Source organism: Sebastes umbrosus, chromosome 3 (assembly GCF_015220745.1).
Source record: "Sebastes umbrosus isolate fSebUmb1 chromosome 3, fSebUmb1.pri, whole genome shotgun sequence".
NCBI classification, from domain to species: Eukaryota; Metazoa; Chordata; class Actinopteri; order Perciformes; family Sebastidae; genus Sebastes; species Sebastes umbrosus.
In genome coordinates this window covers 38,762,905-38,778,253 of record NC_051271.1, presented here as the reverse complement: position 1 = coordinate 38,778,253, position 15,349 = coordinate 38,762,905, and the positions used below count along the sequence as shown (strand labels likewise).

The 15,349-nt window shown below is 41.8% G+C and overlaps 1 protein-coding gene across 8 annotated transcripts; it reads right to left on the bottom strand.

Moving 5' to 3' along the window:
- Positions 1-851: 851 nt before the first annotated feature.
- Positions 852-14,577, bottom strand: scrn2 (secernin 2). Of its 8 annotated transcripts, none has more exons than XM_037765043.1 (9): positions 14,420-14,577; positions 13,572-13,734; positions 10,850-11,031; positions 9,013-9,212; positions 7,060-7,275; positions 6,743-6,908; positions 5,713-5,893; positions 3,388-3,544; positions 852-1,226 (listed from the first exon to the last, which is right to left on the bottom strand). In XM_037765043.1, the coding sequence occupies exons 2-8, from the start codon at positions 13,731-13,733 to the stop codon at positions 3,392-3,394; spliced, it is 1,260 nt and encodes a 419-aa protein (XP_037620971.1). In that variant the 5' UTR covers position 13,734; positions 14,420-14,577; the 3' UTR covers positions 852-1,226; positions 3,388-3,391. The 8 variants fall into 8 exon arrangements, 7 of the variants coding, with proteins under 7 accessions (XP_037620971.1, XP_037620970.1, XP_037620972.1 ...); XM_037765042.1 differs by lacking the exon at positions 14,420-14,577 and adding an exon at positions 13,850-14,365; XM_037765044.1 differs by lacking the exon at positions 14,420-14,577 and adding an exon at positions 13,932-14,365.
- Between the last annotated feature and the right edge of the window lie 772 nt (positions 14,578-15,349).

Here is a 15,349-nt window from a genome sequence, read left to right as displayed (position 1 = left end):
TGGAAACCGTTGTCTTCTTAACTGACTCTCACTGGACTGGCTTATATCAGTGTTGGAGAAGCTCAATTTACACTTAAACACCAAGCTGGCGTTTTAACATTTACACACTCTGGAGGCCGTTTTGGGGGTAAGAAAAACACTGTTTAAGTCTGAACAGAGGGCTAAAACTGAGAGAAAAATATGTTTACAAATTGTATGAACAGGCTTAATGTGGACGCACTCTAAAGCCGGGTTTCCACCAAAAGTTCCCAGGACTTTTAGTCCTAAAAGGTTCCTTCAGCCCACTGTTGTCTGCGTTTCCACCGCGGTCTAAAGAACTGCGAAGATTAGGCAAATTAGTCCGCCGACGTATGAAAAAGCAACATGAAATGAGACGAGGGCTGCTGGTGGTCACGGCAGTAAACACACTCTACAGCCTGTAGTTCAGCGTGTCCGCCTGTTACATCTAAAAAACATGCCGGAAAAAAACGGTTTTGTCTCACTGCGACGATATTCACTGCTGCCTATACTTCCTGATGCACTTTGGATGTAATGAATGAAATGCAGAGGAGGAAAATGAAACTAAGAGCGTCTGGCTCCACAGTAACTCATCTGTTGAGTGTTTTGGTGGTTATTTTATTTATTGTGCTGTAGAACCAAGGACTTTTTGTGGGGTAAAATGGCCCCATAAAATGTCCCTCTAACTTCATTTAGACCCTGGTCCCTGCAGTCGAAATGCAACGAGTTCCTCAAAAGGTTCTTAGTTCCTGGGGAAAGTTCCTGCGGTGGAAACAGGGCTTATCATTACCAATACCTACAGCCACACCACCTGGGGGGCCAGAAAGCTCCCAACACACACTACGTGCAAGACAGACTATGCACATTCTTTATTCAATCTTTTCCCTACAGGTAGCCATCAAATGACAACCCATTCCTTTGCAACAACAAACAACATGTTACACAAATACCACACTCACAGTATTTGTGCAACTTCACACAGCTCTACATAGGCGCTTGTGTAGTCTACATCATGATACTCACTAATGAGGTGCACTCATTGCTCCCTGGGTGATACAGATGATACATTTGCTCCAATCAGTGCAGTTTAGACATTTAGTCTGTGTTAATGACGGACGTGTGCTGTGTGAGCGAGGCAGAGGCCGATCAGACGAGGAACAGAGTTTTTAACAGTCCTGGGGGCCTTCTCCTGCAACTCTGCGAGCCTTACGGATGTCCACCTGAGGGCGCTGTAACAGAGGACAGTTAAACACAGCACACGTTAAGCACTTAATGAGCTTTGCTGGGGACACAGTCACAGTCACACTTCCACACATTTCTAGATTTGCATGCAAAGAACGAGTGAAGGCAGAAGTGCTGGAGCAGCAGAAACACACTGAGGCGTCAGAAACTTGTTGTTAGAATCACAACTTTCAAGTTCTCATAATGGCTTCCACCTTTTGAGCTTACTGCCTGGCTGTATAGAGGTTGTCACTATCTTATGTTTGTTTTCCGTGCTTTACTCTTCAAGAACATTATCAAAGGATTGCTGGCCAAAAACACACTAGATGACCATTATGATCCCATTTCACAATCCCATTTTGCAAATTACAATTGTCTATTTTCAGATTTCTTGCCTTAAACCAGCTAAAACTGCAGGATCATGGTCAGGTCTGTCCAGATTTCAGCAGTAAAATTCATTGTGATGAGTCTGACTGGTCTCACACTCAGTTAGGAGGCAGCGTGTTTAAATCCTCTGTACCTGCATAGTCTGTTCCTTTTTTCACAGACGAATGCAGACTCTACATGATCTGGAAAATCATTATTAAATTGGGTTAGTGTGTTCTTAAGTTATGCAGGTACCCGCAATCTACATAAGTTAACATAGGAATGACTCACTTTAGCCCACCTCTTCTTCCTTTTACACCAGTGGTTTCCAACCTGGGTCGGGGCACCCTTGGTGGACGCCAACGATCACAGGGTGTGCGCCAGGATTTGTCTGCTCTGAGGCTGTCTAAATTAGATCTGCACATGGACTGTATAACTAAAATCATAATAACACACTTACTGAATTATAAAAACAAAAACAAAAAAACTGTCTATAATATTTTTTTAAAAAGAATATATTTTTTGCTACTTAGTAGGCCACAGTTTGAACCCGGTATTTGTGCACACCTGCAGTAATTATTAGTATTATACTATTAGTAGAATTAGATTCCAGTGGTGGATGTGTACAATTGTTTCAGACTCGTGTGATACAAACATTTTCCAATAACTCCTCTAACAGTGCGTCGTAAAGTTACTGCAGTCAAAAACCTGTTCGCGGTCCGGCTTGCCGCACGCAAAGGGAGGCCCGCACCTGTATTAACGGGGCGGTCTAGCAGCAATCTAACAGCACCATAAATCACAATTTATTTAACCACGACAACAAAAAAATTGTCTCTAACACTATTATACTTAATTATTACACGGCTGTGTTGAATACTCAATTCTGATTGGTCGATCACAGCGTTCTGCAGTCTGTAATTTCTTTATAGCAGACCGATGCTATGTATAACAGATCGTTGCTATGTATAACAGACCGTTGCTACGGGTGCAGCTCTGATGTCGGACTCTGGCGGACCGTTTTTGTGTAAAAATATTTATTTCTTCAGTAAGTAGCCGTGTAATAAGCGGGATAATGTACAGCGAGCGGGTCATTGTTGTGAAAGAATCACCCTGAAGGGGATTCTTTCACAACAATGACCTGCTCGCTGTACATTATCCCTTACTTAATAGGGCTGTCAAAGTTAACGCGATAATAACGCGTTAATGCAAATTTGTTTTTAACGCCATTTCTTTAAGTCATTAACGCAACTTGCAATTTTCAGGTTGTAGCAGGCTTAGTTTTAAAGTGAAGATACTGGTATCATATGAAACTAGAAAACCTGAAGAATCCATTGGTACCAACCATGTCATACTAGCTTGGTTGCGATGGCAACTAAATATTAATTACATTAATTAATTAGACAAGATGAATTAATTAAATCATTACAAAAAGAGGTCATATTATGTATCTGCATTTGCTTGGCGAATCCATCAAGACGTCATCACTTTATTTATGTTGACGAAACTGATGAGTTATATTCGATACAAGCAGGGGGGGGGCTTCAAGGAAAATAGGGTGGGAACCACTGGTTTAAACCATTTTCTACTGGTTTATGACCTGGCCCTATTCTGACAATATGTTCTATAACCTGTAGTGCTCATCATAGAGTCATTGTATATCATAGTCATGCATATTATTACTGTAATCCTCTCTTAAGGGTTTGAGTTTCTCGGCTCCCAAGAAGCAGTCAAAAGTTTTCCCTTAACAACAGGAACACATTCATGCACAACACAACACCGAATAGAGCTCCTGAAGCCTCCCACCTCCTCACTGGTAGAACTTTATCTCTGTGTCCACGGAATCAAAAAACAAGTCCCCCAGTTCTTCTCCTGGGATCTCTCCACTCAGCATGGCTGAAATCTCACTCAGACACTGCGACTCCAGGTCCCTCAGAATCTCATAGACTGCTAACCCCTCGTCCTGACACACACACAAAGAGAAAAAGACAGAGAGATGTCAAAACAACAGTAACATCTGGGTCAAACAGTATTTGCATATTGTACGTTTAAACCTGCTTAAGCAGTAGAGTCATTTCACTATATCCTCAGCTATGGCCAAGAATGACAAGAATCCAGATCTCACTCTTGGTCTTTTGAAAGTCCTGAGTGTAATTCAACCGACGCAGACGCCAGAGTATACTGTTTTTGCAGTTAGTTTACCAAAAAAATCTATGCACTTAAGTGCTTTGTACAAACAAGAAATAATGAAATACATGCATCAAAATACATCAACCAAACGTTGAAATGTCACAGCCAAAATCAAAAATTCCGGTGACCCATTTTCTAAGTCTGTCTAAATTATTTTTCTCCCCTGTGTTTATGACTTAAGAACTACCCCACGTTCTAAATAGGACTAAAAGCATTCATGTTTTCTTCCAGGTTAGTTTTAATTTCTCCATGCACTCTAAACACACTGTACATACTGTATACTGTATATTGTGTTAGCAAGTTATGAAACATTACTTTTATGTCTTTCTTTTGGCTAGAAATGTATTTTAATCTACGCTTTCCTGCCATTAGGGGAAACATGACTGCTTTTAGTCCTACTTATTTAAAACATGGGGTGGTGGTGCACTTCAGCCTCTTGTGGCCAAAATGAGTATTACAACAACAAACACCTGGCAAAACATGTTTTCCACCTGTTTCACAAATTAAAAAAAAAAGAATGTAAGGAACTTAGAAATATTATCCTGACAAACCTTTTTTCACCTGTTCTACAGTCATGAACACAGGAGAGAAAAAAATTGAGATCAGAATTAGAAAATAGATCACCAGAATCTTTGTTTTCTCACTTGCCTCTCAGGGGTTCCATTCAAAATACACGTGATGCGAAAGAAAGCTCCAAAAAAGCTAGTAAGTGGACCTTGATTTGGGATTGTTTTCTCAGACTACTGTTTCCAAGCTAAGTAATGAACTTTTATGCTAACTTTTAAGCCATTAAGTGGTTGAAATCAGAACAGCTACTGAGTTTGCATGTCAAGGACAGTCCTTCAATGATGAATACTGTGTGATAAAGTTGAAAGCCCTAGTAACAAGCTAGTAAATTGACTTTGAATTGAGACTGCTTTTTCAAACTACAATTTCCAATATCAAGAATGACCTTTGTATGTTCTTTTTTCTAACATTTTCCAAGCTCTTTCTCATGATGTTTCACCATTAGCAGCAATTATTTAAGTCACTTTTGAAATAAAAAATAACACATTCTTTCTCTTGCAAATAAAAAGTTGATGTCATAAGTAATCAAACACACCGTTGCTTGAATTAATACAATCGATTTTGCTGCATCAGTCTTACTTGTTCTGGTACGACGAGAAGCTTACGGTGGCTAATGTTAGCTAACTTTAGGTTTGCGATATTAGAGGGCACAATCATATTTACATCATTATTTTCATTTTCATTGAGAGACACATTCAAATGATTATCGATTTCGATAAAATTTTGATAAACTGTGCAGCCCTAGAATATATCAATTTCTTTTTTACTGTGGAAGAGTAGTGTAGATCGAGAGAACACTCAGGAAGAAAAGCATCTTTACTATGCATACTTGCACACATTTTTGAGTATACTTAAATTTTTCACTTTTGAATGCACAACGTACTCAAAAAAAAAAACTGCTTCAAATCAGTATGTATTATGAAATTGGGAATTATAATATTTGACATTGATTCAACAAAAAACCCCAAGAGTCATCTCAGACAGGATAGTCAGCTCAACAGCTTGAATGAAAAATGTGGCTTTGTTTTGAAGTACTAATCCCTCCCAGCAATCTCCTGCCGGTCGTTGGCTGCACAGTGATTGAAACCCTGCTCTTTGGCGCTGAATGTGTACTTGTAGTGTGTTTATGTTTAGTCTACACTCATGCCGTGTGTCTTGTCTGCACTAACTGTGAGGTCCTGTTATGTTTTGCTCTGCACTGGGAGTGTCAGTCCTGCACTGTGCGACTCGCTCGTAATTAAACTGATCGGGATCAACTCTCAGTAAAACTGATTCTGCTTTGGATGTATATATGATATATATGAATGAGAGCTTCCAGCTCTGCCAGGATCTGCACAGGACTATCATTGACCTAGGTCGTCCATCAGTGCCCACCGGGTTGGTCTCCATGGTGTTGAGCGCCACCTGGTGGGCCTTATACAGGTCATGTCTGCGGTCCACCTGGCTCTGAAAGCGAGGCTGCTTCCTGACGGGGTCGTCTGGGCCGAACTGTGGGGAGACCACCCTCGGCACTGGGGTGGAAAAGTCCGAGAAGATAAAAGGCTTGAATATAGACCTACCAGGGTGAGGGTAGGGTGGGTTGACAGGGAGGGGGACAGGAAAGAGAGAAAGGCAGACTCAGAAACTCCCATTGACCCGAAGTGGAAAAGCAAAGATGGGGAGGGAAAGAATATTTGTGTCCCAACACCTTCATAATAAATGCATTTAAATTGAAATGACATTTCAATAATGTTTAATTTTGCTACAACTGATCAATCAGTGTATAAACCATTTTTTTTCTTGACCTTTCACTGTATATTCAATGTAGCTATTGCTGCTTACGCTAACAATTTTGTTTCTGATGTCATAAAGGTAAAACACATCATTTCCACTGCAGTTTTTGTCCCCAGACATGAACCTACCACACACCAGTGACAAGTGACAAGTATATCACCTGATCACCCTCTATTTTCCCTATAATTAGTACCAACTTACAGGCTTCTTTCAAGTAGAGAAATAACCATGGAATTTATTAAGAATTTATGGACACGTAAAATATAGCGTTACACATATATTTAAACCCTTTGTTTCCCTGATTTCTGAGAATTTCTAAAGGAGCACACACACACACACATACTGTATAGGATGAATCTGTGCTAAAGCCTTGCAACAGGAGTTCAGTTTGCCATTGTTTGTGATACAGGGTCTTTCCTTCATTATGGCACTGCTGCATAAGACAGAGTTACTTAGAGCAGCACATTTAAAATCTTTCATGTAAAGGGATTACTGCAGTATTATGTTTTCGTCAGGTGGCTACAGAGTGTGTCAAATTATCGCTTCATATATGAATATGCTGTGGTATAAATGGGTTATTATAACCGATTTTTATAATCTAGAGGAACTCCTAGTTTGGTTAGTGACATACCTGGAGGGGTCTGGGGTGGCAGTGAAGAAGTGGATGCAGGGCTGGCTGCTGTCTCTGGGCAGGACAGACACCATGCTGCCTGTGGTGCGGATACCTCCAGAGTCCGCGCAGATGCCGCTGGGCTTGTCCCTCAGAATGGACATCATCACCGCTGCCGTCACTGAGCCTGAGACCACGCGGAGGAGACACAGGGTGGATGAATGTTACAGAAGATTGACATTTAAAAAGGAGAAATCCTTCGCTGTAACTATCACTGGCATGTTCTAAGGGCGATGTCCACAGGCATTCTGGGAAATGTAGGACTTGACCACCCTCACCGTCATGTTGCTGGAGTAGCTCTGTGCCTCCCTTATAGCGCTGTTTGGCCAGCTCCATCCTGGCAGGCGGGTTCTCGGGGGTGAACGCCTGAGAGAAGTTGAACTCCCCCTCACCGTCCCACCAGCCCTGAGCCTGGGCCACGCTCCGCAGTTCCGGGTGCTCTGCGGAGACCTCGGCACCGATGGTCAGCTGGTTGGAGATGTTCTTCACACCCTCTGAGAAGAGCAAGTGCCTGTTAGCATGTGAAGATGCAAGTCTCCTGCTTACGGGTGCAATGTGTTTTTTGAGTGATCCAACCCTGATGAATGAGGGTCCTTCTTATCACCACAGTTTCAGGATTCTCTGAATTATATAACACATCTCTATAAGCTGTAGTTTAATGTTGAAGAATGATCAAAGAGATCTGTATTAGAATATGTTGTATGGATTTTCAACACTCTTGTGTGGTGTATTTCAATTCCAATATGTTATTTCCATGGCCATCAATATTAGTGAACATGAGCTCCTCTCTCTCAAAGCCAGAAACCAGAGCAGTACATCTCAAACTTGTGATGTCACCAGGTATAAAGTATGGAGCTGCTCCATAGACAATGAATGAGAGACCCACAGAATATTTGTTTTCTATTTGTTGTGTTCTCAGTTGTGAAACAGAAAATGTACCAATATACTCAGAACGTTCCCCTGGGTGCTCTCAGTGTCATCGAGAACATCTCACCCAATTCATCGTCTATGGAGCAGTTCCACCCTTTATACTAGATGACATCACAAGTTTGAGTTTTAGCACTCTAGTTTTTGGATTTGGGAGAGAGTTGTTCATGTTTACTAATATTTCTGACTGTCTTAGACCATAGCAATAACATGTATGAATTTTAAAAATGGCCGTAGTTCCCCTTTAAGGCAGATTAAAGGGACATTTCACCCCAAAATCAAAAATACATGTTTTTCCTCTCACCTGCAGTGCTATTTAACAGGCTCATGATTGTGACAGCGTGAGATGTGAACATTGATGGCGTCCTCCTCAGATGAGCTGTAACATTAGCTAGCTCTGTGGTGCTAGGTGAGCTAGCAGTATCGGTTAGCTATAAACTATGAACACGAGCCTCTCGTCCATGAGTAGATGCATGCTTTCTCCTACGCGGTGATACATTCTTAGAAATAAGGGTTCCAAAAGGGTCCTTCCTGAAGGGTTGTGTTTCTACCCAGAACCATTTGCTTCTGAAGAAACCTTGAAGAACCTTGAAGAAAAGGGCTTCTTCAAGGTTTCTTTGTAAGACGTGACGGTTCCCTTAAGAACTATATTCCTCTAAATAACCCTTTTGGAAGAAAGAGTTCTTCAAGGATTGTTGAAAGCAAGGGTCCTCCCAGCCCACACCCCCAAAGACTGTGATAGCAGGACGTGGTGCCAATGTCCCCAGGCTAACGTGTTAAACTAAAACCAATGTTAGGGTGGACAAACATCTATATCATATATCTATATACGCAAATGACATTACATTTGGTGAAGAGCGCATTATGACTTCTTTCGGACTCGAAACTCCGAGTTTGGGACTTGGGACTTGACTCTGCACTTGCCTGTCTTGGGACTTGACTCTGGACTTGCCTGTCTTGGGACTTGGAATTTGACTCTGGACTTGCCTGTCTTGGGACTTGACTTGGGACTTGCCTGTCTTTGGACTTGGGTCTTGACTCTGGACTTGCCTGTCTTGGGACTTGACTCTGGATCTTGGGACTTGTGACTTGACTCTGGACTTGCCTGCCTTGGGACTTGACTCGGGACTTGCCTGTTTTGGGACTTGGGACTTGACTCAAGAACTGCCTGTCTTGACTTGGGACTTGAGAACAAAGACTTGAGACTTACTTGTGACTTGCAAAACAATAACTTCGTCCGACCTCTGTCACACATGCCCCCTTTATTCTGTCTGCACCATCAATTTCTAACCCTCCGTCCTCACCTGTAACCTTCTGCGCCACCCACAGCCTTCCAGCCGTTTCCAGGACCCAGGCCTCGGTGCGGTCCACCAGGAGGAAGGTGTTGTGGTAGCTGAAGGGCTCAGGGTCCTCCCTGCACTGCCCCCCCTGGCCGTGCTGCTCCAGGAGGCTGGTGATCACTGTCAGCGCCGCCCAGGCACTGTCACCGCGCTCCAACCCCAGTCTGATGATCACAGGTCACGGCTGGGTTACTTCAACTTCTTTACAACATCAGTTACGTAGTTGAAGCGACTTCAGGAAACAAGCTAAAGGCTGTTGAAAGGCTGAGGTCGGCCCGGTTTGCTTTGTCCGACACATTACCAAAAGGTTGCACTGAGATTCAATCAAAAAATATGTTGACGTATAACGTGCACAAAATCAGGTTAATCAACAGCAAGAAAACAGCAAGATAGCGGTCAACAAAAAATACGGCGACTCACTCACCCTCTCTTCCCTGTGACCAACAGCTGATTTTATTAACTATGAGTGCCGTCAATATCCATGTGACCCAAATCTCCCAAATCATCGCGATTACTTCATGATAAATGACACAATAATAAAATGGCATATCCCAAACACTAACGAATACCAAAACATATAAACCATCACAAACCTAATTAACATTACTACAAACGTTACTCCTTTCTGAAGTGGTTCATAGCTCCTACAGTAGTTATAAATGTTAGTAAGTTATTTGTTACTTCCGCCAAGGCCGAAGGCCTAGGAAGGAGGTTATGTTTTCACCGGCATTGGTTTGTTTGTTTGTTTGTTTGTTTGTTTGTTTGTCTGTCTATTAGCAGGATTACTCCAAAAGTCCGTGATGGATTTGAATGAAGTTTTTTGGAGGGGTGGGTTGTGGCACAATGAACAATCCATTAGATTTTGGTGGCGATCAGGATCATGGTTCGGATTCAGGAATTTTTTTTAAGGATTCCGATCAGCCAGAACATTAAGACCTCTGGATATAACACATGCGCAGTGTAACTGATGACGTGTTGATGACGCATGACCCCGCCTCATTCCTTCAGAGAGAGAGACAGAGAGAGAGAGCTGGTGGTGGAGGGGTGGGGGGGGAAACTGTAGATTCTGCGTTTTTTCACATAAAACTCAATTACAGTTGAGTTGGACCAAAGCACACTTGGTGATTGTTGGAAAGAGTAACGACGACGGTTTAGGTGAGTTTTACTTTGTTTCTGTTCAGTTTGAATGAAGTGTTTTACAAGGCTCCGCTGCGTACAGCTGATCTCGACATAATTAAATATACACTGCACAGAGTGGGGGGGCGGAGGTCTGTGCTCTCCAAGTGCCATTCTAATTAATGTTAATGATTCTTTCATTTTCATGTTTTTACCTACTTTTATCTATTTATGTATTTATTGTTTATCCGTTGACATTTTAACTAACCATGGGGACCAGATGAGCTTGTTGGCGATGCTTACACGCTCCTCTGCCATGTGTTTTGGAGGAAATGCTACTTTATTTCAGAGTCACTTGGCGACTCTCCATAATAGTTGAGTATTTTTATACACAGAGATGAATAGATAAGCGCTACTGTGCTACGCTTCAACAGTACTTACTACACCTGTCACAACATGCTCGTGACAATCTACACACCCTTCCGATCAAAGCCAAAGAGGATTAAGTTAATACTTCTACTGAATATACAATATCCTTTCTGTATTTCATTAGGATGTAGTCAATAGTTGCTCCCATTAGCTCTGAAGATTCTTTTTATCATTGTAAATAAATCATTGGATAAGCTGTTTATAATCCATGTAGTTTTTTTTTTTAAGGAATACAAAAAGATTTCCGGTGCTCAACCTGACGAGGTCCATGCCAAGCAGAGCCTCTCCGGGGCTGACGGGCTCTCGGGTCCAGACAGCCTCATTCCCAATACAGACTCCCTGGTCGTTGGCTCCCATTTCAGCGCCCCACATCCAGGCAGGTTTGCTGAGGATAACAGCGCGGGTCTGCTCCACCTGAGGGATCTGGATGTATGTGCACTGCAGACAAAAAGAGAGCGAGTTGAGAGACAGACAGACATGGACTGAGAATGAGAGAAAACAATGCTGTTGTTTAAATTAAGGTCCCGTTGCACTGCACCAACAATTTGACCTCGTATGGTATATAAAGCTGGCACACTTGAACTGGACAAACTCAAAGAGCAAAATTACTTCCTCTTGCCGTGCATGAATGTCTCCTATCAGCCCCTGCTTGAGACATCTGTATTATTCATTTTAATACATCTTTGCAGCAGTACCATCAGATAAATATGGCCTTTTCTACTACTATCATTAGTATTATTAATGCATCCATTAGTTCCATTCAGAATTAATGGTAATGAGAGGGAGAAGAATGTTTTGATCATGATTTTGAAGTCATATTGCATTTTAAGAACAGATATATTCAGCTGGTGACGGTGTGCAGAATGCAAAATTTTGCATCACAAATTAATACAAATTGAATTAATTCCCCTGATTATATGACATTTAAAGGGTTGGTTCATCCAAATTACAAAAAAAACATACTTTCTTCTCACTTACCTCTGGTGGTTTTAGATGTGTCATTTGTAGGGCTGTCAAAGTCCCTGCGATAACGTGTAAAAGCAAATTTGTTTTAACGGCATTAATTTCTTTAACGCAACTTGCGATTTATAGCGGGTCCAGTTTTGAAGCTAGAGTCAAGATACTGGTATCATATGAAACTAGAAAAAACCTAAAGAATCCATTGGTACCAACCATGTCATGCTAGCTTGTCATGAAAGAGGTTAAATACCGCTCCTAACTTATGCTAAATTTTGGCGAGGAAAAACTGTCATGGCCATTTTCAAAGGGGTCCCTTGACCTCTGACCTCCAGATATGTGAATGTAAATGGGTTCTATGGGTACCCACGAGTCTCCCCTTTACAGACATGCCCACTTTATGATAATCACATGCAGTTTGGGGCAAGTCATAGTCAAGTCAGCACACTGACACACTGACAGCTGTTGTTGCCTGTTGGGCTGCAGTTTGCCATGTTATGATTTGAGCATATTTTTTATGCTAAATGCAGTACCTGTGAGGGTTTCTGGACAATATCTGTCATTGTTTTGTGTTGTTAATTGATTTCCAATAATAAATATATACATACATTTGCATAAAGCAAGCAGATTTGCCCACTCCCATGTTGATAAGAGTATTAAAACTTGACAAATCTCCCTTTTAGGTACATTTTGAACAGATAAAAAAACAGTGTGATTAATTTGCCATTAATCTTCATTAACTATGGACAATCATGCGAGTAATCACGATTGAATATCTTAATCGATTGACAGCACTAATTATTTGGGATCTGATTTTTAGATAATACCATCCGTTTTTTTAGTTGTGGCAACAGGCTTCAAGGTTATCCTTTTACCCTTAAGTTTACTCAACAATAACGTTCACCTCCACTGTAATGAGGTGGAGGCGCAAATGTCAGAGACAGATCTGTCAAAACCTGGACAAATAAAACCCAAACTTCACGACTAGATACCACTAGGGATGGTAACTCTTCATATCATTAGTGCCACTGCGTTCCAAGATGAAAGTAATAAATAAAAAAACAGAAGTCAATTAACACATCTGGACAGAACATGATCCTATATATCATTGCTGTAATAGCATTATCAAGTCTGGCCTGATCCTGTATCAGCCAGTATTCCTCCACTAACAGTGTGACACAAAGTTGAGGTGGAAGGCAGAAAGGATTTAATGAGTGGCTTCAAACTTTCAGTCCTATTCTGTTAAACATTAACAGGAAAGAAAGTTTCTACATCAAGTCTCCTGTTAAATATTTTACCGGTCTCATCGGGGTTATTGTGAATATGCATTAAAGGTCCCATATTGTAAAAAGTGAGATTTTCAGGTATTTTACATTATAAAACAGGTTTAAGTGCTATATAATACTGTTAAACTATGAAAATACTCAATATACGGAGAAATACACACAGTCCGTATTCAGAAATTGTGCGTTTGAAACAAGCCATCAGGATTTCTGTCCATTTGTGATGTCACAAATATACAATTATATAGATCACTATACAGTTTTAAACATAAACATACTAAATGTGTCCCAGTTTATTTCCTGTTGCAGTGTATAGAAATAACATCAGCTGACAGGAAGTAAACATGGACCCAAACTGTTGCCTAGCAACACAATTCCGTTGAAATGCACTGAAACGGAGCGTTTAAGACAGAGGGTAAATACAGGTATATTCAAGCAGTATGAGGAAAATAAAGTTTTTTTTGAAAATTACAAAATGTAAACATGTTCTAGTAGAAACAGAAAATACAAGTATGAACCTGGAAATGAGCACGATATGGGACCTTTAATACTATGAGCAAATATAGGACATGAATCTTTTTTTATTCTTAATTCACTTTCTGCAAATGCACCAGACTGTGGGCATATGCAGTATATCAGCCAACATGTGTATTTCATGATGCCTGCTGCCAGTCAGCTGTACCAGCAGCAGTGGTGGTGGTGTTGGTGTGGGACTGTAGGAGTCCAGAGCTGCTTTACCTCCAGCATGGAGCCTGGAGGGTGACATGCTTCAGGATAGTGGGCCACCTCCTGCACCTCATCCCGGGGACGGTCTGAGTTCTTCCCAAAAATCACATGGTCATCGAGAGAGCCAGGGGGCAAGGACACAAAACAATCACATGACCTGGGAGCCTCTGCCATCCTGCAATAAAGAAACAGCACAACAACAAATCATCCAGTCAGTTGGGAGGAAAGCTGTTAGAAGTCCGGCTGGGCCCTGAGGGAAGAATCAAAAGTGATGAGAACCAAGCAGCTACCTCATGTAAACTAATCACAATAGTGTGACAGCCTTTTGACCATAATGTGTATGTGTGGAGTCAAGAGGAACATGTTCCCCACCCAGCTTCCTGCAGATAGCCAGATAGAGCCGGCGCACTCACACTCTCACACACACACACACAGGGATTAGGAGGCAGTCTTGTGCAGAGCACTTTGTTGACTATAATCTTCACAAATCCGCCGCCTCGTTGCTCTATTATCGCTCTCGTCTCGCTTTTGCGACCACGAATCGTTTACAATCCGGAAATAATGTCGTCAAAAAAGTGCGCCGATCGCAGCTGTAGCTTGTGTCGGAGCTCGGTGGTGATCAGTGTTTTTAATAAGGCCTGTCTGGTCTGGTCTGAGCTGAGCAGAGCAGAGCTGAGCACCGACACCATGCACTGTCCGCCGCTCACTGCGCGGCTCTCTCCGGAGCAGCGACGCCTCTGTCGCTTCGTGTCATTCCGCCTGTTCTTGTGGGGGTGCAGGGTTGAGATCAGGTTGAGATCAGGGTGTAATAGTGTGTAAACTAGAGGCAGTGTGTGAATGCTGCTAGAGGAAATGTTTACCTTGGTTTCCACTGGAGAGAGAGCGCGCGGCCGGCTCGGAGAAGGCAGGTTGGAGATACCGAGTCACGTGACCGACAAATCCAAAAGGTATGTACTTAAAGGTCTCGTCTCGTCTGACCACAAGCACAGCTCACCGTCTCACACGCACAGCTCACCGTCTCACACGCACACAGTCCGGTCTACACCCGCGAAAAGCCTCCTGACTGATGAGGGAGCTCTTCATCAGGAGTCTGCCTCCTCAGACTGCAAACCCCAAAGTTCATGAGAAACCCTCCATGATACAGCCTGCAAGACTTTATGATCTGAGGTACTGCCTAGAAGTTTTTAACCACATTCATTATAAATTATATAAAACAAGATAATAATAAAAAATTAGGGCTGTCAATCAATTAAAATATTTAATCACGATTAATCGCAAATTAATCACAATTTTTTTATCTGTTCAAAATGTACCTTAAAGGGAGATTTGTCTAGTATTTAATACTCTTATCAACACGGGAGTGGACAAATATGCTGCTTTATGCAAATGTATGTATATATTTTTTATTGTGGGACCCCTTTGAAATTGGCCATGACAGTTTTTCCTCGCCAAAATTATCGTAACATTGGAGCGTTATTGAGGCACCTTCATGACAAGGATGACATGGTTGGTACCGTGTTCAATGTGTTAAAAAATGAGTTGCATTAAAACAATTTTGCTTAACGCGTTATTATTGCGTTAACTTTGACAGCCCTAATAAGAATGTATAAGACAACAATATAATCAATGGCTGATTATCATGTCTGTGTGACTCAAAATGATGAGCTGGACAAATGTCTTACCTCACATTTTCACGAGAAACACTAACTGCCAGAGCTGAAGGGGCACTGCAGTGATTTTATACATGAAGTTCAGTTTACTAGTCACATAGACAGAGTAGCTGCCACTCA